This window comes from Delphinapterus leucas, chromosome 20 (genome assembly GCF_059928025.1).
Source record: "Delphinapterus leucas isolate spDelLeu-1000000601 "Yukka" chromosome 20, BTC_Dleu_Yukka2, whole genome shotgun sequence".
Lineage (NCBI taxonomy): Eukaryota > Metazoa > Chordata > Mammalia > Artiodactyla > Monodontidae > Delphinapterus > Delphinapterus leucas.
The window spans coordinates 12,241,785-12,267,714 of NC_143148.1; the positions used below are offsets into that span (position 1 = coordinate 12,241,785).

The 25,930-nt window shown below is 51.4% G+C and overlaps 2 protein-coding genes across 6 annotated transcripts in view; both read right to left on the reverse strand.

Annotated features, from left to right (window-relative positions):
* HNRNPUL1 (heterogeneous nuclear ribonucleoprotein U like 1) overlaps positions 1-4,411 on the reverse strand; it is a 35,298-nt gene extending 30,887 nt beyond the window's left edge. The window contains exon 1 of one of the 4 annotated variants that reach the window (XM_089902799.1): positions 4,393-4,411. Coding sequence is in view for 2 of the 4 variants with exons in the window: in XM_022585590.3 (XP_022441298.2) it covers positions 2,459-2,753 (295 nt within the window). In the remaining 2 variants the exon portion in view is untranslated. Of the gene's footprint in view, positions 1-2,458; positions 2,860-4,392 lie in introns of those variants that run through there. The other 3 variants (XM_022585590.3, XM_022585591.3, XM_022585592.2) reach the window with 3 other exon arrangements.
* Positions 4,412-5,167: 756 nt separating this feature from the next.
* Positions 5,168-25,930, reverse strand: part of AXL (AXL receptor tyrosine kinase) — a 30,974-nt gene continuing 10,211 nt past the window's right edge. The window contains exons 7-20 of one of the 2 annotated variants that reach the window (XM_022585596.3): positions 23,944-24,154; positions 23,502-23,641; positions 22,654-22,804; positions 22,413-22,439; positions 20,144-20,276; positions 19,759-19,850; positions 17,163-17,258; positions 16,933-17,010; positions 14,773-14,865; positions 14,267-14,388; positions 13,548-13,657; positions 9,442-9,601; positions 8,782-8,918; positions 5,168-7,032 (exon numbers count right to left, since the gene is read on the reverse strand). In XM_022585596.3, the coding sequence (XP_022441304.1) occupies positions 6,681-7,032; positions 8,782-8,918; positions 9,442-9,601; positions 13,548-13,657; positions 14,267-14,388; positions 14,773-14,865; positions 16,933-17,010; positions 17,163-17,258; positions 19,759-19,850; positions 20,144-20,276; positions 22,413-22,439; positions 22,654-22,804; positions 23,502-23,641; positions 23,944-24,154 (1,902 nt within the window). In that variant the 3' untranslated portion in view covers positions 5,168-6,680. The remainder of the gene's footprint in view (positions 7,033-8,781; positions 8,919-9,441; positions 9,602-13,547; positions 13,658-14,266; positions 14,389-14,772; positions 14,866-16,932; positions 17,011-17,162; positions 17,259-19,758; positions 19,851-20,143; positions 20,277-22,412; positions 22,440-22,653; positions 22,805-23,501; positions 23,642-23,943; positions 24,155-25,930) is intronic. The other variant, XM_089902798.1, reaches the window with a different exon arrangement.

A 25,930-nucleotide genomic window follows, 5' to 3' on the forward strand; every position in this document is an offset into this window, starting at 1 on the left:
ACCCAGAGAGAACTCTGGAAACCTAGGGTTAGTAGTAAGCAGCTTCTCCACCCCAGGGGCAAGCTTTGCTAGGTGCCTCCAGAGCCCTACTAGTGGCGGTGCCAGGCCTAGTGAGGCAGAACCACAGGGAAGGGCAGACTACTCTGCTGCTTGCTAACTGATTGGATCCTCTCTCAGAGGACAAATATATCTGGGCACAAACCAGGTGCGGCCAAAGGGAGGAAAGTCACAGATCACGTGGTCTGCTACAGGTCTGTTTACCAGGGTTGAAGGAAGGGTTGGAGGGGGGCATAAAAAGGGACCCAAAGGATTTTGTTGTAAGGGGTAGGGGAGAAAGGAAGACACAGAATAACTCCTTAAGTAGAACACAAGGGACCCTTTCAAACCACTTTCTTTCTTCCAGGCTCCAAGCACAGTGTTCTTCTCGCCACGGAAGCCTCACATCTCTCTTTCTAAGAATCTCCTGTGCTCACAGAGGAAGCCTTGCTCAGAGAAGCTATGGTTCTGGGGCCCTTCTCCGCTCTCTAAAACATCCATCTCCTAATAATAGACAGGTCCAGTGCTAAGCCCCTTACGAACATAATCTCATTCATAACAACCCTGGGGGGTGGGGACACTATTATTATCCCAATTTTACACACAAGGGAACCAGGGCTCACAGAGGTGAAGTGACTTGCCCAAGACAAAATCTGAGTCTAGAGTCTATGCTCCAAAGCACATCACTTTTCTTTGGAACCACCTCCAGCCATTGGCCCTTCTTCCTAGGCATTCCTGCCAGGGTCTCGCCTGCCCTAGGCAGGCACACTGGGCCACTCCTTCCTTCCTTCACAGGTCTCTGCAATGGGAAGTACTTTTCCCAGCATCTGAGTCCTAGACAATCGCTCTCCACCCCAAATCTACCCTCAGATTGCCCTGCTCCAGGAGGTTCCATCTCTCTTCAACAAGTAAATACCCAGTGCCAACCCCAAATCCAGTCTCTTCTCTGACCCCCTTGCTCTCCCCATTTCCTTAGCCCTATGGCTGAGAATACCCTCTTTTCAGAGAAATAACACAAACTCTGAACGCCAGAGTCCTTTCTACTTACTCTTCAACCTCTCCGATCCCTGTCCTGCTAGAAAGCGACCCTTTTCTAACTCCAGGTTTAGTCCCTCCCATACCGGGGTCGCCTCCCTTCAGAAAGTAACAGGTCTACCCCATCCCCTCTCCTTCAGAGTCACACCTTCTGGCTGAGGCACAGGTCCCCAGCTACCCCTTGAGGCCCCTCCAATCCCTGGGCACAAAAATAACTGCTTCTGGGGACCAAGGAGCCCTCCTGTGGAGATGCTCAGCCCCAGAAACACTCCTCCCTACTCCACCCTGAGGTCCCCAGCCAAGTCAACAGGTTTCTTTCACCCTCCACATGCTACACACTCTCTCCTCCCCTATATTTGACAGACCAGCTACACACGCCTGTGCTGGACACAAGAATCCTCTATCCCCTAGATACTCCATCGAGTATCTACTTGTTATCTACCCCACCCACCCCCAGCTACCCTTGTTCTCCAAACATCCCATACTGTTAATCTAAGACCATTCAGCAGTAGCCACTGCGTTATTTGTTCTCAGAGCCTTCCCAGCTCTAGCCCTGCAGGTCCCTCACCCAGTGAAGCATCCTTCTCTCCTCCACCAGCTTCTGGACACCAAGGTTCCATATACCTACTCTATAAGTCAACCAGAAGGTCCCCAGATTGCCAGCATCAAATGCCCAGGTTCCCCATGCCTCAAGGTTGGCCTTTCAGCCCCGGATCTGAGTCTCCTAGGCCATCCTCAGCCAGATGGAAGTCCCCCCTAGTACAATCACGTGGTGGTCTCCCACATCCCCTAACTGCTCCCCAGTCAAACACCAGAACACACAGTCCATCAGACCCTCCCTGGTCAGACACCAGCACTCCATTTTAATCAACCCATAAGAATTCTCGGTACCCCATCCAGCAGCAAACTCCAGGACCCTCCATCCTCAAAACTCTCCCAGCCCTGAAAACACGGCTCCCAACGCCCAGCCCATAGACTGGGCTAGCATGGCTCCCAAGCCTACCCAGCTGTAAACCCTAAGATCACCATTTCCAAGATCCTCCTCAGCCCGCCGATAAAAAACCTCCTGTTCTTCCAACTGTCTCCGGCTCCAGAAACCACGGCTTCCGGTTTCCGAGCCCTAAGCTCCGGAATCCTCTACACCCCCGGACCTTCCTCATCTCCGAAACCGAGAGCCCCCACTCCAGTATCTCCCCTGCACCGAACGCCAGGATCCACCCTCCGGTCGTCCCAAGGGCCTTGTCCCCAGATCCTTTTCAGCGGCGGATGGCGCGATCCCCCGATCCTCAGATCGTCTCCCCGACCTCAGGCGCCGGGATCCCGCGTCCCACAGCCCTTCCTCGGCCCGGACTCCGGGCTCCCCGGCCCTCGCCCCGCGCACTCTCACAATGTCCGTCCGGCCCCGAGTAGCCGCCGGGCTCCGGGTGCGGCTGCAGCCCGGGCGGCGGTGGCTGCGCGGTCCCCTCCAGCTCGGAGCCCCCCTCGGTCTCGACCTCCTCGTTGTTGTGCCCGGTTCGCCCCGGTTCGTCGTCGGCCTCGAGCTCCCGCTCGTCGTCGGGCTCCTCGGCCTCCAGCGCCGCCTGCAGCCGCTCAGCAAGCTCGGCCTTGAGGCCGCGAGTGTCCAGGCCGCGGCGCTGCAGTTCCTCGCGAAGTTCGTTCACCTTCAGACGGCGTACATCCATGGCCCGGGCCCCCGGGGCGGCCCCCGAGCCCGGCCCGGCCTCCCAGGGCTCAGTCCCCCTTAAACCTTTCCTGTCAGGAGGCGAAGGGGGAAAGGGGGGGGCCCCCACTCCAATGGCGGCGGCGGCGGCTCAAAATGGCCGCCGCCACCGCCTCCCCCCTCCTCCGTGGCCCCGTGCGATGCAACACGGGTGCCAATTGGCCATCGCATGAGGGCAATGGGCGCGGGCCCAGGAGCTCAGCCAATTAGAGCGCGTCTTTCAAAAGAACGTCAATGAAAGGGCTTAGGAGCTGCCGGGGAGGAAGCGTTGGCCTACGTCGGTACTGGGACCGAAGCGGGAGGGCGGGAAAAGGAGGGAGGAGGAGCGCGCGGTGATTGGGTAGTGCCCGCGCGCCCGCTCCCGTAGGGTCAAATGAGGGAAAGGGAGTAAAGATTTGGACCAATCAGTGATGAGATCTCAGAATGAGCGGGGCCACCCCCCCCACGGCCTTTCCTGTGCGGTCCTTTCATCAAACTACTGTCTCTGTAACACATATCTTGATTGGTCTAAATCTCCCGCCCCTAGAGGAGTCCAAGCGGGTAAAACCACTAGAAACCAATCAAATGGAGGGTCGGCAGACACCCCCGCCCCCCCTTTCACGATTGCCTTTAGGAAACCGGAAAGAGATGAATTCATTAAGGACCTGCCCCTTGCCGTTAGGGCGGTTTCAAAACAGTCTGTCCACCAATCTCAGTTACTGTCTTATCTCACTAAAGCTAGTACAGTTGCATCGTTTTAGGAAAACCTACCCAGATTGGCCATTCTGGTTACTGTCGGCCTTACGAATATTGCTGTAGAGGGAAGTATACGAAATCGAGATTAAGTAAATAAATTATTCTTAATCTGGAAGAAACTCAGTTGCCTTTATGAAAAGCAACCCTTTGACTTCAGAGAATCCTGAAGGTTTGAAAATAGAGGCTAGACTAACAGCGGGAGAAAAGTTGTAAAGGGAATCACAGTGTCTCCCCTTTGATAGTACATCTCACGGGGCGCCTCTTTATAGCTGCGCTACCGTCTTTCTCTATGGTTGGTATCTTACGTGGAATGGGCACTCTGCACCAGATCATAGAGCCTTCCCCTCCGGAAAGACCTCCACAATTTCAAGGGTCTCTACCCCACATCCTCTAAACTGCTGTTCAGTAGATCCGCCTTTTCGGTATCTATATTGACAAGCTCAAACACACAGGTCCGTAGTTAAGCCTCACTCTACTAAACTCCACAGAGTTTCACAATGTCTAACACTACACCACCTGTCGCCTCTAACGCAAAAGACACAAAGCTTCTGTAAGGTACACTATCGAGATACACAATGCAAACGCCCGCTGCCCACTGAGCCGTACCTAAAGCCCACAAAAGCCACACAAAACCTCTACTTAGACAAAGGCGCACACACAATACAGATAAACAAATGGCGTGTGTGGGATCAGAAGCATCAATTCAGGGGATAATACACCAAACTTCGGTGTAGATGAGCCCACTAAGGTCGCCACAGGCAGGCGGCTTCAAATGATAAAGACACACAGGACAGTTACACTACAAGCTTACACCACGGCAAAACCTAGACACACAGCACCCACTCAGAAGCGGGACAGACACTCACGTGGGCCCGTAGGTTCCAGTCCAGACACCCCGCCCCTCGCCCACGTCCGACTTCCTCTTTCCTCCCAGCTTCCCACAATGATTTGTTCTAAAAAAGTTTGTGGCCCGGATTGAACTGTTTTCGGTTCGCAGGAGCCACCACCGGGGGGCGTCCGGGCGCTGCCAAGGATTTCTCCATCTGCTGCTGGACACACCCAGGAACTTATGCCTGCGATGCTTGCAAAACACAGTGGGCTTGCCTTGGCAGGAGTCCATTTGTGGGCTCGTGATTATCGGAGGTGCTCTGTGCCTGTGTTTCTATGTGAATCTGAACGTTTGGGTCTGTGAGTGCCCTATACGTACTCTATATGTCTGAGTATTTGTGTCTGTATCTGTTACTCTAGTTTCTTCCTATTCCTGGTGACTGCCTGCCTGTGCATGTTTGTAAACGTGTTTGTATCTGAGTAATTTTGTGTTTTTCTGTGTCTGAATTTGTGTCTCTGTATTTGTGACCAGGTGTGCTTGAGTATGTCCATTAATTCATGGGTCTGTTACTTTGGAGAGGGGTAGGGTCTCTGTGTGACCCTGTGAATATCTATGTGCCTATTCCTCACTAGGGGTTTCAGTGATTCTGCTTTTGCTTGCCTGTCTTTTTGTCTATGTATATGTTCATTTCTATCCTCTTTAGTAAGGGGAGAACTCCAAGACCCCACCAAACCCTCCTTTTTACTGGGGAAACTGAGTTGCCAGGGAGAGGGGCCATATGACAGCTAAGTGGAGACAAGAGGAGACAAGCATGGTTACAAAGTTTTATGTGATCTGAGCCCCTCTGGAGGTTTCAGAGTCCACACTCTGTTCAGGGGCATAAGGGACTGGCTCAGGGGGGCAGCATGGCCCCAAAGGAGGGAGTTTGTCCTTTGGGGAAAGGAGGCATCCTTAATGCATTGCACAGGCTTGAGGGGGCACACCCCACATGAGGGGAAGAGGAAGCAGAGGTGGCTAAGAAGGGAAGGATAAAACTATCCCCAAAAGGATAAAGCTATAAGTTTAAAACCTTGGAATTGTATCTTAGAATTCTAGACCTGTAGACTTTTAGAATCTTACAACATGTGAATCTTAGAACTATAGTGCCTAGAATCTTAAGACTTAGAACTGTGAATTCTTGGCTCCTTAACTAAAATCCTAGAAAGACAGAATGCAGCATAGAACTTAAAGCTGTCTAACATTAAAAATGATTAAAACTTTGGCATCTGGTTAGTCACCACCAACTGTAGAATCTTATACCATAGATGCTGAGGATCCAGAATCTTGGACCAATAGAATCTAGAGTGCCTTGGAACACAGAACAGAACAACATTAGAATCTTAGAGTTTAATAATCTAGAATCTTGAAGCATATGATCCGGAATCTTAGACACAGAGAATCTAGGTTCTTAGACTAGGTCTTGGAACATTGCATCTTAGAACATTAGACCTTAGAACCTCCATCTTTAGACTCTTAGAACTTTCTAATTGCAGATTCTAGCATTTTAGATCTTTAGGATCCAGAATCTCATAACAAAAGTTTCGAGGATCATAAAGCCTTAGAACCTATAACTGACCAGCATTAGAATCTTAGAACTTGAGAAGATCAAATCTTGAAGCTTTATGATCTAGAGTTTTACAGCCAGAGAAATTATGCTCTATGAGGCTCGGAACATCAAATTTTAGAACATCAGACCTTAGAACCTCCATGTCTAGAATTGTAGAATTTTTACAAGTGTAGAATCTTACACCCTAGGGATTCAGAACCCTAGAAAAATAAAACCTAGAATCATAGAGCCTTAGATCCTAGAATTAGAATCCTTAGGGCTTTAGAACCTAAAATCTTGTGGGCTTTATTAAGAATCTTAGAACCAGAAAAGTCTAGAGCCATAGAATCTCACAGCCTTAGAATATAGGCCTTAGAACTTCCATGTCTAGAACCTTAGCACTTTAGAATTAGAGACTTTGGAATTTCAGGTCCTTAGAATCAGACTCATCTTTGAAACTTAGAACCTCTGAATCTAGACTCTTTAAACCTTATAATCTAGAATCTTGGAATGTTAGACCTGGGAGGACCCTTAGGGATTGTAGTCCAATCCCTTCCTTTTACACATGGGGACACTAAGGTGTGGAAAAGGGAGAGGATCTGTCTGGGATGGAAGTGGAATGGGTAGGAGGAGAGGGCTAAGGTTGGGGGTAAAGCCTGGAGTGGGAAAGTGAGGGGGGGGTCCCCCAGTGGCAGTGCCTAGCTTGGGTCCTGAGAGGGAGTCCCGAGTGGAGGGTTGTCTCAGGCGCCATCCTCCTGCCCTGGGGGTGCTGGGGAGCTCCTGTCAGTAGGCAGGGCGGGGCCAGGAGCTGTAGAAGGGCAGAGGACATAGCGTCCAGCAGGATGGACTTCAGCGGCAGTGAGGCAGCTGCAGGAATCCTTGGGGTCAGGCTGAGTTGGGGGCTCAGCTCCTCCAGCAGCTCCAAGTGGTTCAGGATGACCCCCACCCTCATCCATGTTGACATAGAGGATTTCGTCTGGCTCCTGGGCAGGGGGCAGGGCCTTCAGCGTATTCTCCAGATCTTCCCGAAGCTCTGCAAAACTCGGCCGGTCTCGGGGGTTTAGCTCCCAGCACCGGGACATCAGGGCATACCTAGGGTAGCAAAATGAGGAGTGGGAGACTGAACAGGGGAGCATTCTGGGAGTTTGGGGGCATTTTAGGACACTCAGAGGACTGAGGGTATTACAAGGGAGTGGAGGGAACTGTAGCAGTTCGGGGGGCATCTATGGGGACTTGGGAATCCTCAAGAGTTTCTGAGGTGGGTCCTGGGACAGACACTCAGGAAATGGAAAAAGTCTTGGGAAATCTCTCTGGGTAGGGGGTGATGTTCTAGTGAGGGTTTGCTAGAGTAAAGCTTCCTAGTGTGGTTCCCCAGAACAGACCATAGCATCAAAGCTTTGAAAGCTGTATTGGTTTAAAATATGTACTCAGGGACTTCCCTGGCAGTCCAGTGGTTAAGACTCTGTGCTCTCACTGCAGGGGGCACGGGTTCGGCCCCTGGTCTGGGAACTAAGATCCCGCGTGCCACACGGCGTGGCCGAAAACAAACAAACAAATAAATACATACATAAAATTAAATACCTACTCAAATTCTTTGCCATTCCTCCCTTCAAAAGATGGAGGCTACCCTCCCTCCCCTTGAGTGTGGGTTGGATTTAGTCACTGGATTCTGACTCGGCAGCAATGATAGTGTGTGTGATTCTGAGACTAGGTTGGAAAGGTATTGTGGATTCCTCCTTGTTCTTTCTCTTGGAATGCTCATCTGGGGGAGGCCAGCCACCATGTCATGAGGAAACTCAAGCAGCGCTATAGAGGGGTCCACGTGGCAAGGAACTGAGGCCTTCTGCCACAGCCATGTGAGTGAGACACCTTGCAAGAGACCTTCCAGTCTTAAACTTCAGATGGCTTCAGCCCCAGCTGACATCTTGACTGTAACCTCATTAGAAACCCTGATCCAGAATTACCCTGCTGAGCAGTTCCCAGACTCCTGACCTTCAGAAACCATGCGAGGTAATAAATGCTTGTTATTTTAAGCTACTGGATTTGGGGGATATAGATAACTAATACACCAGCTATGCAGCCTTTGGCAAATGATTTTCCCTTGACGTGGGCCTCAGTTGCGCATCACCTGCATATGGGAATAATAAGGGTGCCAACCCACTTCATATGGCTGTAGTAAGGACCAAATGACTTAATGCACGCAAAGCACTTAAAACCATACCTTCTAGTAAGTTCTATAGAAATGTTAGCTATTCTTACTGCCCTCAGCTCTTGGAGCACCCAAGGAGGACCTGGAGAGTCTGAAGCCCCAGACTCTCCCCTCCCGATCCAAGCAACATCTTCTCTTTACCCCCAAAGTGCTCTTCTCTGTGTGTTCCATGGGATGGCAAAGTTTGATAAGCACCACCCTAAAGGATTCTGAGAACATCTCAGAGGAGCCTGGAGAGTTTGGAGAAGCTCATTATAAGGGTTTGGCAGAGGGCTCGTGTTGAAGAGCACGTCGGGGGAGTGTGGGTACTCAGGAGTCTGGCAGGAATTAGAATTCTCTGTGAGTGGGGACGTGTCATTATTCATCGCCCACGGATACCTGGCCAGGGTAGGGGTGCTGCTCTAGCCTGTATTCCACACACAAAGCAAAGGAGGAAAGGGCACTTTTGCTAATTCATACCTCATGGGCTAATGGTGGTTCTGTGGAGCATGGGTGAGGGGGCAGGTGGGTTCCTCAACAGTCTGAGGGATTCTGTGGTTTTAGGGGGTCCTGGATATGTCAGGGCCATGTGGGGTGCTCAGAGTTTTGGTGTAAAATCTGAGATGGGGGGAGGGGATCCTAAGGGTCCTCACAATCCATCCAGACAGTCCACAGGCTGCTTCAGGCGGTTTCCCTGGCGCAGGTAGTCATAAATCTCGCTGTTCTCCACTCCTGGATATGGGGTTTGGCCTCGAGTGGCAATCTCCCACATTGTCACCCCAAAGGACCACTGTGGTGGGGTAGAAGGGAGAGAATTTAGGGGGTCTCTCCTGCACAGATGCCCTCACCCAACATACAGATTCATGGGTATCCCCACACTTATGTGTACACAGCTATCTTTGTGGGTGCATCACAGCTATTCACAGAAACACTTTGGTACAGGTACACACTTACGGAGGCAACTTGTGTGCACACATAGACCTGCCCACCCGTGCAAACAATTATGCACTTCACGGACACGTGGTCTCGGGTCACCCTCCACACCCTGGCTATACACATGTATACACTTACCACTGCCTCTCCCAACCTAAACTGTCTACATATCCCATGTAGCAACCTGTCACCATGCACCCATGGGCCTATGCATACCCCCAGCATGTCCACACCACCGTTCACAGATGCCCACCACACGTGGTCCATGTGGCGGACCCCTGCGCAGGGAAGCCCTCACGTCCCTGTGAGCCCAGGTCTGGTGTGAGATGATCAGGCCACGCCCTCCTCCTGCTCCGTACTCCTGCCAGGGGTGCACGTACCACATCGCTCTTGCTGGTGTAGACGCGGTCAGCCAGGCTCTCGATGGCGATCCACTTGACCGGCATCTTGGCGATACGTCCCTGGCGGTAGTAGTCCCCATTGTAGATCTTCTTGGAGAGCCCAAAGTCCGCCACACACACCGACATGTTCTCGTTCAGCCTACCAGATTGGGGAGAGGAATGGGGTCACGGCATCAGCCCCCTCCACCAGGAAGCCTGCCCTTACTCTCAGACACGTCTCCATCTCTTGCCCTGGCTGTCCTGCTTGGGGCTGGGGATCAGTTTCCCCGCCTTGCCCCAGACTGGGAGGGAACCGTGTTACTTCTTATACCCTCTATAAAAGGTGGGTGGGAAAAGGGCTGCTATGGGCCTTCCCAGCTCTGGCTTTTTGCCAGATTCTAAGGTCCTTCCTAGACTCCTTGGGTTGGAGTCTCTGATTTTTTTTTAACTGTGTTTTTGAAGTATACTATATACACAGAAACACGCACAAATCTTAAATGAAGAGCTCACTGAATTTTTAAAAATAAATTTATTTATTTATTTTTGGCTGAGTTGGATCTTTGTTGCTGCACGCGGGCTTTCTCTAGCCGCAGTGAGCGGGGGCTACTCTTTGTTGTGGTGCACGGGCTTCTGATTGCAGTGGCTTCTCTTGTTGCTGAGCACGGGCTGTAGGCGCACGGGCTTCAGCAGTTTGGCTCGTGGGCTCCAGAGTGCAGGCTCAGTAGTTGTGGCGCACGGGCCCAGTAGCTGTGGCACACAGGCTCAGTAGTTGTGGCTCGCGGGCTCTAGAGCACAGGCTCAGTAGTTGTGGCGCACGGGGTTAGTTGCTCCGCAGCATGTGGGATCTTCCTGGACCAGGGCTTGAACCCGTGTCCCCTGCATTGGCAGGCGGATCCTTAACCACTGCGTCACCAGGGAAGCCCGAGCTCACTGAATTTTCATAAACACACCCAGGTAACCAGAAACTAGATTAAGAAACAGAACATCGTGGGGGCATCTGTGCAATGGAATACCACACAGCAAAGAGAAAGAACTACTGATACGTACAATGACATGGACTAATCTCAAAACTTCATGCTGAGCAAAATAAGCTAGACACAAAGGAGTCAAAATTGCGATTCCACTTACATGACATTTAAGAAGAGGTGACAGAAGTTGATGGGGACAAAAGTACAGAATAGTGGTTACCCCTTGGGGGCAGTGACTGGGAAGCGCAGGTGACAGCCTGCCAAGGGCCTAGAAATGTTCTTTATCTTGATCTAGTGGTGGTTGTTTCCATGGGTCTATAAACACGTAAACATTCATTGAACTGCATGCATAAAATGTGCATATTTTAGTGTATGTAGAATAGACATCGATTTTTTAAAATGAGAAAGAAAGGTTACCGGTCCTTCCTTCCTAGCGTATAACTACCCCTCCTAGGTGATCAAGATCTTCACTTCTAGCAGCATGGATTACTTGTGCTTGTTTTTGTGCTTTATATAAATAGAAGATTCCCTGATTCTTGCATCTGAGTTTCTGGGATTCTGTTTTTTTAAGAATTGATGGGCTTCCCTGGTGGCGCAGTGGTTGAGAGTCCGCCTGCCGATGCAGGGGACATGGGTTCGTGCCCCGGTCCGGGAAGATCCCACATGCCGCGGAGTGGCTGGGCCCGTGAGCCATGGCCGCTGAGCCTGCGCGCCCGGAGCCTGTGCTCCGCAACGGGAGAGGCCACAGCAGTGAGAGGCCTGCGTACCGCAAAAAAAAAAAAAAAAAAAGAATTGATGATTTCGGGGACTTCCCTGGTGGCTCAGTGGTTAAGAATCCACCTGCCAATGCAGGAGACACGGGTTCGAGCCCTGGTCTGGGAAGATCCCACATGCCAGGGAGCAACTAAGCCCATGCGCCACAACTACTGAGCCTGCGCCCTAGAGCCCGCAAGCCACAACTACTGAAGCCCGCGTGACTAGAGCCCGTGCTCCAGAATGAGAGAGGCCACCGCAATGAGAGGCTCGCGTGCAGCAACGAAGACCCAACGCAGCCAAAAATAAATATTAATTAATTAATTAATTTAAAAAAAAAAAGCATTGATGATTTCTACCCAGGGTGATGGACTTGGGTAATGACCAACCAGAACAGATCCCGGAGGCCCCTAATATGCTAGGAGTTAACCTTTAACTGCTGTGTCTGGGGGGAGGGGGGTGGAGATGGGTGATACTCAGGCATCTAAGCTGGTGGCTGTGGAGCACATGGGAAGCTTGGGGAAGTGGCCAATTGCCAACTGGTAAGGAAGTATTTTAATATTTTAACAACTTAACAGAAAATGTGACAGGTGCATAACAATCGATTGTCCGCCCTCATTTGTGGTGTCACTGTTACATTGTGGGCTTAACTAGGATCAGCCCACGTTACAGAAATAAAAGAATTTCCATTTTGACTGAGTCTATTCATGCCTTTAGACCTCCTTTCCAGTTTATAGGAAATAAAGGGAACACAGGAACAAAGCAAGTGCCACCACAAGGAAACACACACATCTTATACATGGGACATCCTACAAGACAACTGGCCTGATCTCTTCCAAAAGAATATGCCACAAAACTATACACAGGGCTTCCCTGGTGGCGCAGTGGTTGAGAGTCCGCCTGCCGATGCAGGGGACACGGGTTCGTGCCCTGGTCCGGGAAGATCCCACATGCCGCTGAGCGGCTGGGCCCGTGAGTCGTGGCCGCTGAGCCTGCGCGTCTGGAGCCTGTGCTCCGCAACGGGAGAGGCCACAGCAGTGAGAGGCCCGCGTACCGCAAAAAAATATATATATATACACAGGTAATGGTGGTGGAGGGTAATTCTAGATTAAAAGGGACCAAGGGGTACAACAACCAAACGCAATCTGGGAACTTTGTGTAGATCCTGGTTTTGGGGGAAAAAATATCCCGAAAAGACATTTTGAAGGACAATCGGAGGAACTGGAACATGGACTGGATAGTAGGTTGTGTTACAGAATTATTGTTAATCTTCTTAGGTGTGATAACAGAATTGTGATTGTTTAGGCATAAGTCCTGATTTTAGGAGATACCTACTGAAGATTTAGGGGTGGAATGTCACCATCTTGGCAACTTACTTTCAAATGGTTGAGGGGAGAGAGAGAAAGAGAAGAGAGGACAAATGTGGCAACATCTCAACAAGGAGGAGATATGGGTGTTCATTGCACAATTCTTTCAACTTTTCTGCAGATTTGGAATTTTTCAAAGTAAAAAGTTGGGGGGGGTGGGATTCCCTGGCGGTCCAGTGGTTAGGACTCCGCACTTCCACTGCAGGGGGCACGGGTTTGATCCCTGGTCTGGGAACTAAGATCCCGCATGCCCTCGTAGTACGGCCAAAAAAAACAAAAACAAAAAATAACTGGGCGGGCTGGAATAAAGACATTTGTGAACACTTGCATGTCTTATAGAAGATTCTCTGATTCTCTTTTTTTGGGGGGCCATGCTGCGTGGTTTGTGGGATCTTAGCTCCCCGACCAGGGATGGAACCTGGGTCCTCAGCAGTGATAGTGCAGAATCCTAACTACTGGACCACCAGCGAATTCCCAAAGATTCTCTGATTCTCCAGCTCCTATTTCTGAGTCCAAGAGTGTAATGAGACTAATATTCTAAGCCTGTGTGTACACACACACATACAAACACACACACCTCGCCCTCACTTTAGCCCTGGTTCTGGCCTATTTTCTGCTTGTCCCTTGGCAGGGGGTGTGGTCTTTTTATCCAGTGTGGCCCCCCCCCAAGGGTAGCCCCGGGTAAGACACTCAGCATGGAGGGGGACAAAGATTAAGCTTAAATGTCACCACCCTGATCGGTCACCTCTGCCCTTTTGCTCACCACATGCTACCCACTGAGCCCTCACTCTTGTCACTTTTCTTCACATCTCAGTACTCCTTCAGGATCTCGGTTCAGGGCCCACCTCCTCCAGAAAGCCGGCCCCAGCCTCCCTGCTCACCTCTCTATTCCACTCCTGAGCTCTGACCTGCCTGAAGGCTGTGTGTTTCTAACGCCCTCTTCCATCCTGGGAAGGAGGGCGGGGCGGGGGGCAGTGTCCCGGAAGGAGGGGGGATTCCTGGAAGGGTGGAAACTCACATGCAGTTCCTGGCGGCCAAGTCCCGGTGTATGAATCTCTTGGTACTCAGATACTCCATGCCACTGGCAATGTCTGCCATGAACTTCACCAGCATCTGAGTGGGCAAGAACTGGGGGGCCGGGGCAGGAGGGAGTAGAGGTCAGAAGAGTCCCCGAGATCTATCCCTCCTCCCTTCCTCTCCTCTCTTAGCTCTGCCCTGCGATGCTTTCCCAGGGCCCCAAGAATTAAATCCCACCCCTTTCTAACACGGCCCTATGTCATCCCCTCCTGCCTTCCTCTGTCTTGATCTCCTATTGTTCTTGTCCTTGACATATGCTCCAGCAGGGAGCCCCCTTTCTGGTCTTTAAACAAGCCATGCTTGTTCCCACCTCTGAGCCTTTGCACATGCTGTGCCCTCTGCTGGGACTGCTTTCTCCCAGATCTCCCCACCTCCCACCAGCTGCCTCCTCCTTCAAGTTCCCCTCCTCAGTGAGACCTTCCCTGTTCACCCAAATTAACTGCCTGGCCTCCCTGTCACTCATCCTGCTCTATTTCCTTCCTAGCACTTAAATTATCTTGCTTATTTGTTTAACTTATTTATTGTCTGGTTCCCCCACTGGCAGACAGCTCCATGCAAGCAGGCTCCTTGTCACCTTGGCCTTCCCAGTGTCTGAGCGGCTCTGGGTACCTGGTAGGTGCTCAATTAACACTTGTGGGCCAGACAATAAAATGCTCTCACCACTGGCTGGTCCCCAAGCCGGGAATAGAGAAGGAAACTGTGTAGGTCTCCGTGTTTCATGAAAGGTAAGATGACCACGGGTGCCGGGAAGCCCTCTCGTTCGGAACCCTGGAAACAGACGCCTGAGTGCCCCCAGGCAGCCCTGTCACTGGAGTTGGGCAGAAGGGGAAGCCACCCCATCTCTCAGCTCTGTCTCTCCCTCCCCCTCAAGTCTGGCCTCCAAATTGTTGAGGAGGGGGGTGATGGACCAAGCTTCAGAGAAGCCATTTCCAGCACTGTTCCCAGGGTTGTTTCTCCAGCCCTCCTGGGGACCTCAGCTATTTCTGGGAAAGGTCAGATGTCACATTCCAAGCTGAGGGAGAGAGGAAGGGGGGAACTTGCTGACTCTCAGGGAGCGGGGAGGAGGAAGCCTGGAGGTTTGATTTTCTCAGTGCCCAAGGGAGGGGTCTTCCCTCTGCTGCGGCCTCCACGGGGCCTGTCGACCCCCTAAATCTGCCCTCCCTCACCGATGAGCCTCATGACGTTGGGGTGGTCGAATTCTTTCATGCAGACGGCTTCACTCAGGAAATCCTCCAGCTCTGACCTTGTGCAGATGGCAACTTGGGGGAGAGAGGAAGGTGTATGAGGAGGAGGGGTGGGGAGGGAGGACTCCTTCCCTCCTCCTCCTCGGCCTCATCACCATCATCATTCTCTTCTTCTTTATCAAACGTGATTTGTAAGTACCAGATGCTGTATTCAGCGCTCTACATCTATTAACTCATTTAATCCTCTGAGGAGCTTCTATTACTTTCCCCATTTTTTTTTTTTTTGTGCGGTACGCGGGCCTCTCACCGTTGTGGCCTCTCCCGTCGCGGAGCACAGGCTCCGGACGCACAGGCTCAGCGGCCATGGCTCACGGGCCCAGCCGCTCCGCGGCACGTGGGATCCTCCCGGACCGGGGCACGAACCCGCGTCCCCTGCATCGGCAGGTGGACTCCCAACCACTGCGCCACCAGGGAAGCCCTACTTTCCCCATTTTAAAGATGGGGAGGGGCTTCTCTGGTGGCGCAGCGGATCTTCCTGCCAGCGCAGGGGACGTGGGTTCGAGCCCTGGTCCGGGAAGACCTCACTTGCTGCGGAGCAACTAGGGCCGTGCACCACAACTACTGAGCCTGCGCTCTAGAGCCCGGGAGGCACAACTACTGAGTCAGCGTGCCGCAACTACTGAAGCCCGCGTGCCTAGAGCCCGTGCTCCGCCACAAGAGAAGCCACCGCAATGAGGAGCCCGCGCACCGCTACGAAGAGTAGCCCCCCCCCCGCCACAACTAGAGAAAGCCCGCGTGCAGCAACAAAGACCCAACGCAGCTAAAAATAAATAAAATAAAAATAAATAAATTAAAAAACAAAAGATGGGGGAGACCAAGGCACAGAATGGTTAAGAAACCTGCTTAAGGGCACACACAGCTAGCAAGAGGACTAGACAGAGCTCAAACGCAGGCAGTCCGGCTCCGGGGTCCATGTGCAGCTCTGTGCTAGGCTGCTTCCCAGCACAGTCGCAGCAGCCCTGGGATCCCTACCATTGTCCCTGTTTTGCAACTCAGGACACTGGCTCATAGAGGCAAAGTGACTTGCTCAGCGTCACACAGCTGGGATTCAAACCCAGGTCAGGAACATAACCTGGTATGCAAGAGGCACTCAGTAATGAATGAGGGAATGAGTTATAACTCCATAACCCAAGCTTTTAGCCGCTGTGACTTTGAAAGGATCATTTCTCCCTTACCTCCAGCCTGACCCTCTAAGCTTCATCCCTATGTAGAAAGGACTTGGCCCTGGACTTCCTGTGCTGTGTGAACCTGGACTGGCTCCCACCCTCTCTGATGATGTAAATAATATGGTTTTAGTCCACATTAATTGTGAGTTCAATGTGCCAACCCCAGCATTAAGTGCTTTGCCACACAACACCCTAGGAGGTAGGGACGTTATGATCCTTTCCTCCAGATGAGGAATGGGAGGCTCGGAGAGGGATAGTCACTAACCTGAGATCACACAGCGAGTAAGTGATGAAGCCAGGTGTGCCTCATTCTCGACCTGACCCTGCTCTGCTATGCATCACAGGGGGCTGGGCCCTTTGAAAACTACATTTCCCAGGCTCCCTTTCCTGCTGTTTCCTGTTGGAGTCTGCCAATGGGAAGCACTGATGGGAGATTGACAGGTGGGCGAGTGGAGGGGAGAAGTCAGGGCATTTCATCCTCTCTTTCTGCTTCCAGTATTGCCTTGATGGTGGCTGTGTCTCCTTTGTGTTTCGAGCTCCCACAAGGTAGCCCCTAACTCTGTGATTCCTAAATCCCATCAGGGAGCTCTGGCTGTGGGCTCTGGTAACACCACTTCCTGCCTTTGCCCTTCGGGCCTGGGGGTGGAAGTGACATAGTGCTGCTGCTAATTGTCTCACTGCTCCCAGCTGTTCCTTCAGTTTTCCCTACACCTTTGAGTAATCTCCCTGTATTAAGTTCCCTCTGTTGAAGGACCTGGCAGGGACTCCATTTCCTGTCTGGAAACACTGAGGTTCTGTGGTTGGGCTAAATTGCTGTGACCTTTCCTGTTCTTCTGCTTCGTTAGGGGAACAGGGAAGGGACCTGAGATTAAGGGATGGGGATCCCACATGTGTGCACATGCATGTACAGACTCACTCTTCATCGTCTTCACAGCCACCTTGAGGATGGAGTCATCCTGGTTGAGCTGGCCTTCCATCACAGCTCCAAACTCTCCTGTGGGGGACCAGAGAGAGATGCTGACCTCAGGGGGGCGTCGTAGAGACTGCATTTCCTGTGGCTGGGCGGGGGTGGGGAGGACTTCATGGTTCAGGGAGGTGTGTGTGTGTGTGTGTGTGTGTGTGTGTGTGTGTTCTGGGGGGACTCACCTTCTCCCAGGGTCTTCCCCAGGGCCACCTTATGCCGGTCCACCATCACGTCCCGCAGCTTCTCCTTCAGCTCTTCACTGATGCCCAGGCTGTTCACTGCAGGGGAGGTAGGGGTAGACAGAGCCATGGAGCGGGGCTGACATCCAGACGACACTCTCCCATAGGGATACAGGCGTGCTCATTTTATTACACTTTGCAGATACTGTGTTTTTTACACACTGAAGACCCGTGGCAACCTTGTGTCGAGCGAGTCTATCAGCGCCATTTTCCCAATAGCATTTGCTTGCCCCGTGTCTCCGTGTCACATTTTGGTAATTCTGGCAATATTTCAAAACTTTTCATTATTATTATATTTGTTATGATGACCTGTGATCAGCGATCTCTGATGTTACTACTACAATTCACTGAAGGCTCGGATGGTGGTTGGCATTTTTCAGGAATAAAGCAACTTAAAATTAAGGTATGTACATTGCTTTTAAAGATATAATGCTATTGCACACTTAGTAGACTGCAGTACAGTGTAAACATAACTTTTATATGCACTGGGAAACCCAAAAATGCATGTGACTCGCTTTATTGCGTTAGTTGCTTTATCGTGGTGTTCTGGAATCAAACCCACCATATCTCTGAGGTATGCCTGTATACCCATTGTTAAAATGCTGAAATACTTCTGCATTCATTCAAAGTTAGCTAATGCCCAGAGCACACCCCAGCCCCACCCTAGCTTCTCCTCTAAAACCCCCTGAATCTTCCCCCAGAGCAGCAACTAAAGGGTTAGAGCCTGGCACATAATCTTGCACTAGTGGGCACCCTGATTGGTTAGCGTCCTGCTGTACCAGTTGTTAGAAATATTTCTTAACTGTTTATTGAAGTATAAACTGCAAAAATCATAAGTGAGCAGCTCAGCGGATTTTCACAAACCAAACACAACAGTGTAACTAGTGCTCAGGTGAAGAACAGACCATGACCTGCCCTCTCAGGGGAGTCCACTTCCCTGACTTTTCCTACCCCAGATGAGTCTTTTCTGTTTTGGGATGTTATAAACGTGGAATCACATAATATGTTCTCTTTTGTGTCTGGCTTCTTTCACTCAACACAATGTCTATGAGATCATTGTAATGTAGTTGTTGTGTGTAGTCGGATTTATTATTTTCACTGCTGTGTAGCAATCGTTTTCCAACTTATTGGCCTCAGGACCCCTTCCCATTCTTAAAATTATTGAGGCCTGAAAAGAGCTTTCTTTTATGTGGGTCATCTATACACCAGTATTTATTGTGTTCAAAATGAAAACGGAAAGATTTTCTTTTTCTTTTTTTTTTTTTTGGCCTCGTGGCGCAGCATACAGGATCTTAGTTCCCCGTCCAGGAATCAAACCCGCGACCCCTGCAGTGGAAGCACGGAGTCTTAACCACTGGATCACCACTGCCAGGGAAGTCCCACGGGTAGATTTCCAAAACACAAGGCTACATAAGCACATGTTCAATCAATCAACAGAACGATGACATCATCACATATTAGGAAGCCTCTGGGAAACTCCATGGAGTGCTTGCGAGAGAATGAGAGTGCCAAAGGGCAAAAGATGTCTTGGTGTTAATATGAAAATAATTTTGACCTCGTGGACCTCCTGCGAGGGTCTCGGGTACTCCCGGGGACTCAGGTCACACTTCGAGAACTGCCGCTGCACGTTATTCCATTAGATTGCTGTGACCCCGTCACTTCCTCTTCCTTCTCCTTTTCAATAAATGTCTTTCCCAGCCCCTTCTGGTGTCTCCCTGGGGCCCTGGCAGTCTTCTCACTGTGTGCTAGGAAGATACCTAAGTCTGTCCCTTTTATTTCTGGATCTGTTTCCCCAAATGGAGAGATTAAGAGATTGGACTGGATGGCCTCTGAGGTCCCTCCTTAGCTGGGACCCTCTATAACGCTACAACCCTCTGAGTGTCTATAGTTCTAAGATTCTATGATTTTTAAGATCCTAAGGGTCTATAGCCCTGGATTATAATTCTTTAGGCCAAGATCTAGTCTACCTCTCTCACATTCTTTAATTCCAAGAGGCAGGTAAGAGGATGGACTTGAGAGCAAAACTGCCTGGGTTTGAATCCCAACTCTCCAGCTTACAAGCTGTGTGGCCTCCAGCAAGTTACTTAACCTCTCTATGCTGCAGCCTCCTCGTCTTTGAAGTGGGGCGGGGGGATAACGTACCTAACTCATTGGGTTGTTGTGAGGATTAAATTAAGGGACATGTGTAGAGCACCTAGAACAGCACCTGTCACAGAGGAAGTGCTAGGGTTGGCTGTTATCAGCGTCGTAATCACCTCACCATCATCGTCTTTATCATTATTACGTTGTTCTAAGATCCTACGGCTCTAAGCTTGGGCTTTCTAAGATCTACTATGTCTAAGATTCAATTATTCTAAGGTTGGTTCTAAGGTTGTGTGTGGTTCCACAGTTCTGTTGCTCTTAGGGTCTGTGGTTCCAACATCCTAGTATTCCAAGGCCTTCAGACACTTTTGGTTCATGCATCTGCAGAAGCCCAGCAGGCCCACAGCTCTATACTTCTTATCCCAAACCCAGGCAGGGAGGCATGGGGTTCACTTACAGGTGGCTTCAGTGGTCCGACGGCTGTAGGACTTGCGAACACGGTACCTGACCACCAGCTCGCCCCTCTCCATTGTTGGTTCAAACACCTCTCTGGGGGGAATAGAGAGGAGACGAGGGCAGGGCAGAACAACGTGGAACCTCCTCCTTCCACCAACAGTGAAAGCGAGCGCCATCCCCACCCCCAGGCCTGCCTGCCCTCTCCTCCAGTGTTTGCTGAGCGCGTCTTGGACGGCTTTCTGCCTTCCATTCACTCCCCAGAGCCTTGCCCTCATTCTGATTCTTGGTAACCTCTCCTCCTGCACCAGCCTCCTCATGGTCTCCCCGCCTCCGGCCCCTCCATCCCAGTCCATGTTGGCCTTCCAACCCGCGTGGCTCCAACTCACCCATAGCGGGTCTCTTTCTTCCGCCGGTGGACGAGGAACAGGGCCAGGATGAGGACACAGGCAGCAGCCACTACTGCTCCCAGCAGTACATACCACCAGGGCCATGAGAAGGCAGGGGCTGGGGGTTCACTCACTGTCAGGGGGTACGCAGGACAGGTCATGGTTGAGGTCTTGGTTCCAGCTCCCTGAGCCCCAAGGGGGTGATGTTGAAAGGAGGCAGGTGTGGATATATTTGATGAGGCATGTGACAGGTGCGTTCCCCTATCTGGGGAGACTGGGCTGGGCTGGACAGGGCATGCAGTGGATACGATAGATAGGAGTGGATGTTAAAGGAAGAGTGTGAAACTTGTAGGATGAGTATGGTAAGTTAAGAGTGGGATGGATAGGGGCTTCCCTGGTGGCGCAGTGGATGATAAGACTCCACGCTCCCAATGCAGGGCGCCCGGGTTCGATCCCTGGTCAGGGAACTAGATCCCACATGCATGCCACAACTAAGAGAGTCCGCGTGCCGCAACTAAAAAGCCCGCACGCCTCAACTAAAGATCCTGCATGCCGCAACTAAGATCTGGTGCAGCTAAGATAAAAAAATAAATAATAATAAATAAATAAATATTAACAAAAAGAATGGGATGGACGCTGGGGGATTGTGTGATGCGCGTGGAAGGAGTGTGGGACGGGAGTGAGAGACCTGTGCAAGGTGGGCTGTGCAATGTAATGTGAGCACGGGATGGTTGTGAGTAAATCTCAAGTGGTCTATGGGTGTGTGATATGTGTGATGATCGTGCAAGGTGGGGGACTTGGGTGTGGAAAACAGATGAGTAGGGAGAGAACGCACACAGTGTAGGACAGGTGCACGAGGCATGTGCAATGAATATGCAAGGAGTTTGAGGCTCCAGGGACCAATGGCCAAGGAATATTTTTGAGGAGGAGTGTGTGATGGCTATGGACGGGTTTTATTTTTATTTTTATTTTTGGCCTCCCTGCGCCTTCTGAGATCTTAGTTTCCCGACCAAGGATCGAACCCAGGCCCTTGGGAGTGAAAGTGCCGAGTCTTAACCACTGGACCGCCAGGGAATTCCCTGGAAGGGTTTTCGTAAAGCAAGGGATGAGAGTAAAATAAATGTGTAAAGGGGCATAGTGTGCAAAGGAGTGTGTGAAGAGTGTCAGATAAGTACTGGAGGAACTGGGATATGTGAGGATTCAGGGAGTATTCAAGGAGTTTTAGATACAAGGAAGAGCAGTATTCGTAAGGATGTAACTTTGATGGGAGGTGAGTGTGCAACAAGCGTGCAAAGGACGTGGGAAGGGAAGATGAGAAGCACGGGATGAATGGAAGTGTGTGCAAAAAGGTGGGAGTGAGTGTGTGAGGGATGGAGGATGGGTATGTGCTGAGTGTACCAGGAGTTTGGTGTGGGTGTGTGCAGAGAGCGGGCGTGGGTTAGGATCGGCTTGGGGTGAGGGAATAATGTGTAAGGAGTGAGTGTGCAAGGAGAGCTGCAGAATGTGGGATCGTGTGGACTGAAAGTTTTACAGTGCTTGCAATGTTGGAGGTACGGTGAGTGCGTAAAAAGTATGCAGAGTGTGTGAATGAGAAGTGTGGGTGTGCATTGGGTTTGGGAGGCACGTGTGACGAATGAAGGGTTATAATGGGATGAACGTGAAAGGAGGGTGGGATTAGTGTGGAAAGGTATGCAAAGAAATGCAGGAAGGCATGTAAGGAATGTAGGTTGAGTTACAAGAGGGGCTGTAATAGTGCTAGGAGGGTACAATGGGTGTAGGAGGAATGTTTGAGAATTGTTGGAGAAATATTTGAGAAGGATGGATATGAGGGGGATAACTCACCTGTCTGTTCATTTATCCATCCATCCACCCACCCACCTACTAATTGATTCATGTACCCAACTACCCATCCATTCATCCATCCATCCATCCACCACCCATCCACTCATTCATTCATTTGCCATCCACCCATCCATTCATCCATCCATCCATCCATCCACCACCCGCCCACCAATTCATTCATTCATCCATCTGCACATTCGCTGATCCACCATTCCATCCATCCATCCATCCATCCACCATTCACTGAGTACCTACAATGCACTGGGTCATTCCAGCCGCCCCCATCAAGGACCACACAAACCCAAGAAGTAGAGGACTAGAGTGATGAGTTTGAGAGATATGAAAGGGATGTGCAAAGAGTGCGTGTGGTGATGGGGTCCTCACTGGACACTGAGGGAAGGGAGGGAGAAGAGGCGAAAGTCCTTACCCAGCTGGTGGATTGGCTGTCCTTGTCCTGTGAGGAGAAAGGACAAAGGGAGGACATGCTCAGAGAGGGCAAGACTGGTGAGACACAGGTGAGGGAGTGAGGCTCTCAGTAAGGTTCCAGGTAGGAACAGAGCCTAGACTGGGGTAATGCTCAAAGGTATAGCAAGCAAGTCACGGGCATCTGGGAGAGACGAGGTCCCTGTGGGCAGGTTGAAGGGGGCTGAGCACGGCTTTGGAGTTACCTGGGCGCCAGAACACCAGGGGCACAGGGAGGCTCCAGGGTCCATCCCCAGCGGCGGTGTAGGCTGCCACGCACACCGTCAGGTTGGGAACAGACCTGTCTCCCCGCAGCTCCAAGGTCACTTCTCGCCTTAGCCCTACGTCCATTAGCACCTAGGATGTCCAGACGTGGCATCAGAGGTAGAGCTCCAGCCCCTAACGCCTAAGCCTTCACGCTCAGCCTCAACTCCCCATCTTTCTCAAAGCCCTCTCCTCTCTCCTCATCTTCAGTCCCTCATCCCCTACCTCTTCCTACCCTTCATTTCTCATCCCCCATCCCGTCCTCTCCTTTCCATTCTCCATCTCTACACCCACTAAAATAACAGTTCCACCAGGACTGGGACTTTGTCTCATTCACTCCCGCGTCTTCAAGTCCTAGCATGATGCGTGGAACACGGTACTTGTGTTGAAGAACTGAATTCTCATCTTTTCACCCTCATCGTTCCAGACCCTTCTAACTCCCCACCCTCTCTCCCGCCCCATCTCTCCACCCCAGGGTGCTGCTTGCTCAGGTAGTACCTTTGTGCCAATTAGGAAGAGGCACCCCTTCCTCAAGATGTTATGCCGCTACCTGCTGTAAAACTGTCCTGGTACATATAGGTCTACTGAAACGCTTTGTACGTGATTCATGAATAGCCATCCCTAACCCTCTCCCGGACCCCTTTAACCGTCCCACAATGTGCCCTCCTAGCACAGTGTGATGGCATCCTACCCAACCTGCTCAACTGTCCATGTCTGCCCTGTCGTCTTCTCCCCACCACTCCTCGCTCCTCCACAGCCCCTCCACCCCAACCTAGCCAGCAGCACCCACCTCGGGGGTATCCTGACCTCGATAGGCCAGTCGGTACCCTAACAGGGTGCCCTGCAGGGGCGCCCTTGGTTCCTGCCAATGCACGAGGGCTTGGCTTCCATTCCGCATGGCGCTAACGTTCTCAGGAGGGCCCAGGGGCACTGGAGGACAGGGAAGAGGGGAAGCTGGCATCCCCACCTCTTCCTGACCCCCACCCCTGTTCCCAGGAAGTAGGGCCAGGGTACAGAGGGCATGCACGTGGGCACCTCGTGCAGGCCTCCCACGAGCAGAAGCACAGGGGAGAGATGCCAGTGTGCCATGCTGAGGAGTCGGGGACGAGGCAGGAAGGAGTCTGAAGCCACATGGGTTAAACGGGCGAGAGGAGATGCCGGGGATCATACTGATGTACGCAAGGGTCAGTGGGGCAATGAGCGACGTCTCCTGGCCACCAGCCCCTTCTTACCTCCCTCCGGTGTCTCCACAGGAAGCCAGTGGGTCCAGGGTGAGGGGCCTTGGCTACTGACACACGCCACCCGGATGTGGTAAGGGGTGTGAGGATGGAGGTTGCCCAGCCGCAGTTGGTGAGGCGGAACAGATGCTTGTAAGGTGAGGGGTTCCTCTGGGGGGTCCGGCTCTCCCAGCCAGGTGCCCACCCCATCGTCTGACAGCACAGCCTGGGGAGAGAGGGGCGCGTGAGGACAGGGTGGCCACGCAATCACTGGAGATGCTCATACAACTCTCAAGGGTGGCGATCCTGCTGTGATGACACAATTTTGCGAGGATGTGTGTGTGTGTCACAACTCCATGTTAGTGCAACATGGGCACCTGAGTTTGCAAAACGAGGAGACCACCCAGCTGCGCAACGTGGCTCTGCCATCACTTGCAAATGTCACTTCTGACAAGCCTTTCCCTCTCTGAGCCTCAGTTTCCTCATCTGGAAAATGGGGGCTTAGAGGAGCAAATGCCTTCCGGGGTTGCTTAAAGATTCAATGTAGGACAGTTGCACAGTGCATGGCAGGTGGTCAGCATCAACAATAATGACAGTGACAGTCAACCACAGGCAAAAGCAATGTCCCACAATAGAAGTCAGAAGAGGGAATTCCCTGGTGGTCCAGCGGTTAGGACTCCGTGCTTTCACTGCCGTGGGCCCGGGTTCAACCCCTGGTGAGGGAACTAAGATCCTGCAAGCCGAGCGGCTCAGCCAAAAAAAAAAAAAGTCCGAAGAGTGGGCATCTCTGGGGGCTGAGGGAGCCTTCAAGGGAGCTGAGAAGTGTCTGCATCTTGATTCAGAGGGAGGTCACATAGGTTAAGCAATCTAGGTGTACCCCAAAGATTATGCACATTATGTATGTTATACCTTAATTTAAAAAAAAAAAGCCTTGGGACTTCCCTGGTGGCACTGTGGTTAAGACTCCACGCTCCCAATGCAGGGGGCCTGGATTCGATCCCTGGTCAGGGAACTAGATCCCACATGCCGCAACTAAGAGTTCACATGCCACAATTAAGGAGCCAGCGAGCCGCAACTAACACCCGGTGTAACCAAATAACTAACTAAATAAATAAGAAAAGCCTTTTACAAATCTGAACTCATTTGATCCTCACCTCAGCTTTGCGCTGTAAATATGTGCTGTGTTTGTGCCCGTTATACGGATGAGGACACTGAGGCTCAGAGAGATGAAATCACTGGCCCAAGGACACCAGCTTGTCACTGATGAAGTTGGAACCTGAACCCCAGCCTGTCTTCAAAACCTTTGCCCTACTGACAACAAGAATGTCCATTTAAGAGCATCAGTAATAGTAACGATACTTCTCTTCTGTTCAGAGAGGCAATGCAGCTTAGTGCTGAAGAGCAGGGATACTGCATCTGGTATTCACATCCAGCCTCTACCACTCCCTAGCTCTGCACCTCAGTTTCCTCATCTGTAAAATGGGATAACAACGGTGTTTCCCTACTTCTCAGGGTTAACTGAATTGACTCCCGTAAGTGTGTAGAAGAGTGTTTGTGCATGTCGAGAGTTTGTCATTATCATTTTGTGTGTGTGAGGTTGTCTGGCCATGAGTGTCAAACTCTGCACACCCTGCACAGCGGTACAGGCTGCTACACCCACCTGGTCGCCAGGAGTGGCACCATCAGGATGGCAGGGGCCACGGCTGGGGAAGACGTCTGTACAGCCCTTCCCCACAGAACCACAACCCGCCACAGCCACACAACCCACAGCCACACAGCTCAGGGGTGCTGCCTTCACCCTGGGGAGCAATCAGGCGATGTAACCACACCACACAGTGTGTTGGGAAGTTTACCGCTTAAGGCTCTAAAGCCAGATTCCTTTGGGTCCAAATCTTGGCTTGGATATTATTTGCCGTGTGATTTAGAGTGAGTGTCTTAACTTCCTTGGGTCTCAGTTCCTGTCTCTGGAAAATGGGCTTCCAAGAGTCCCTCCCTGTCAAGG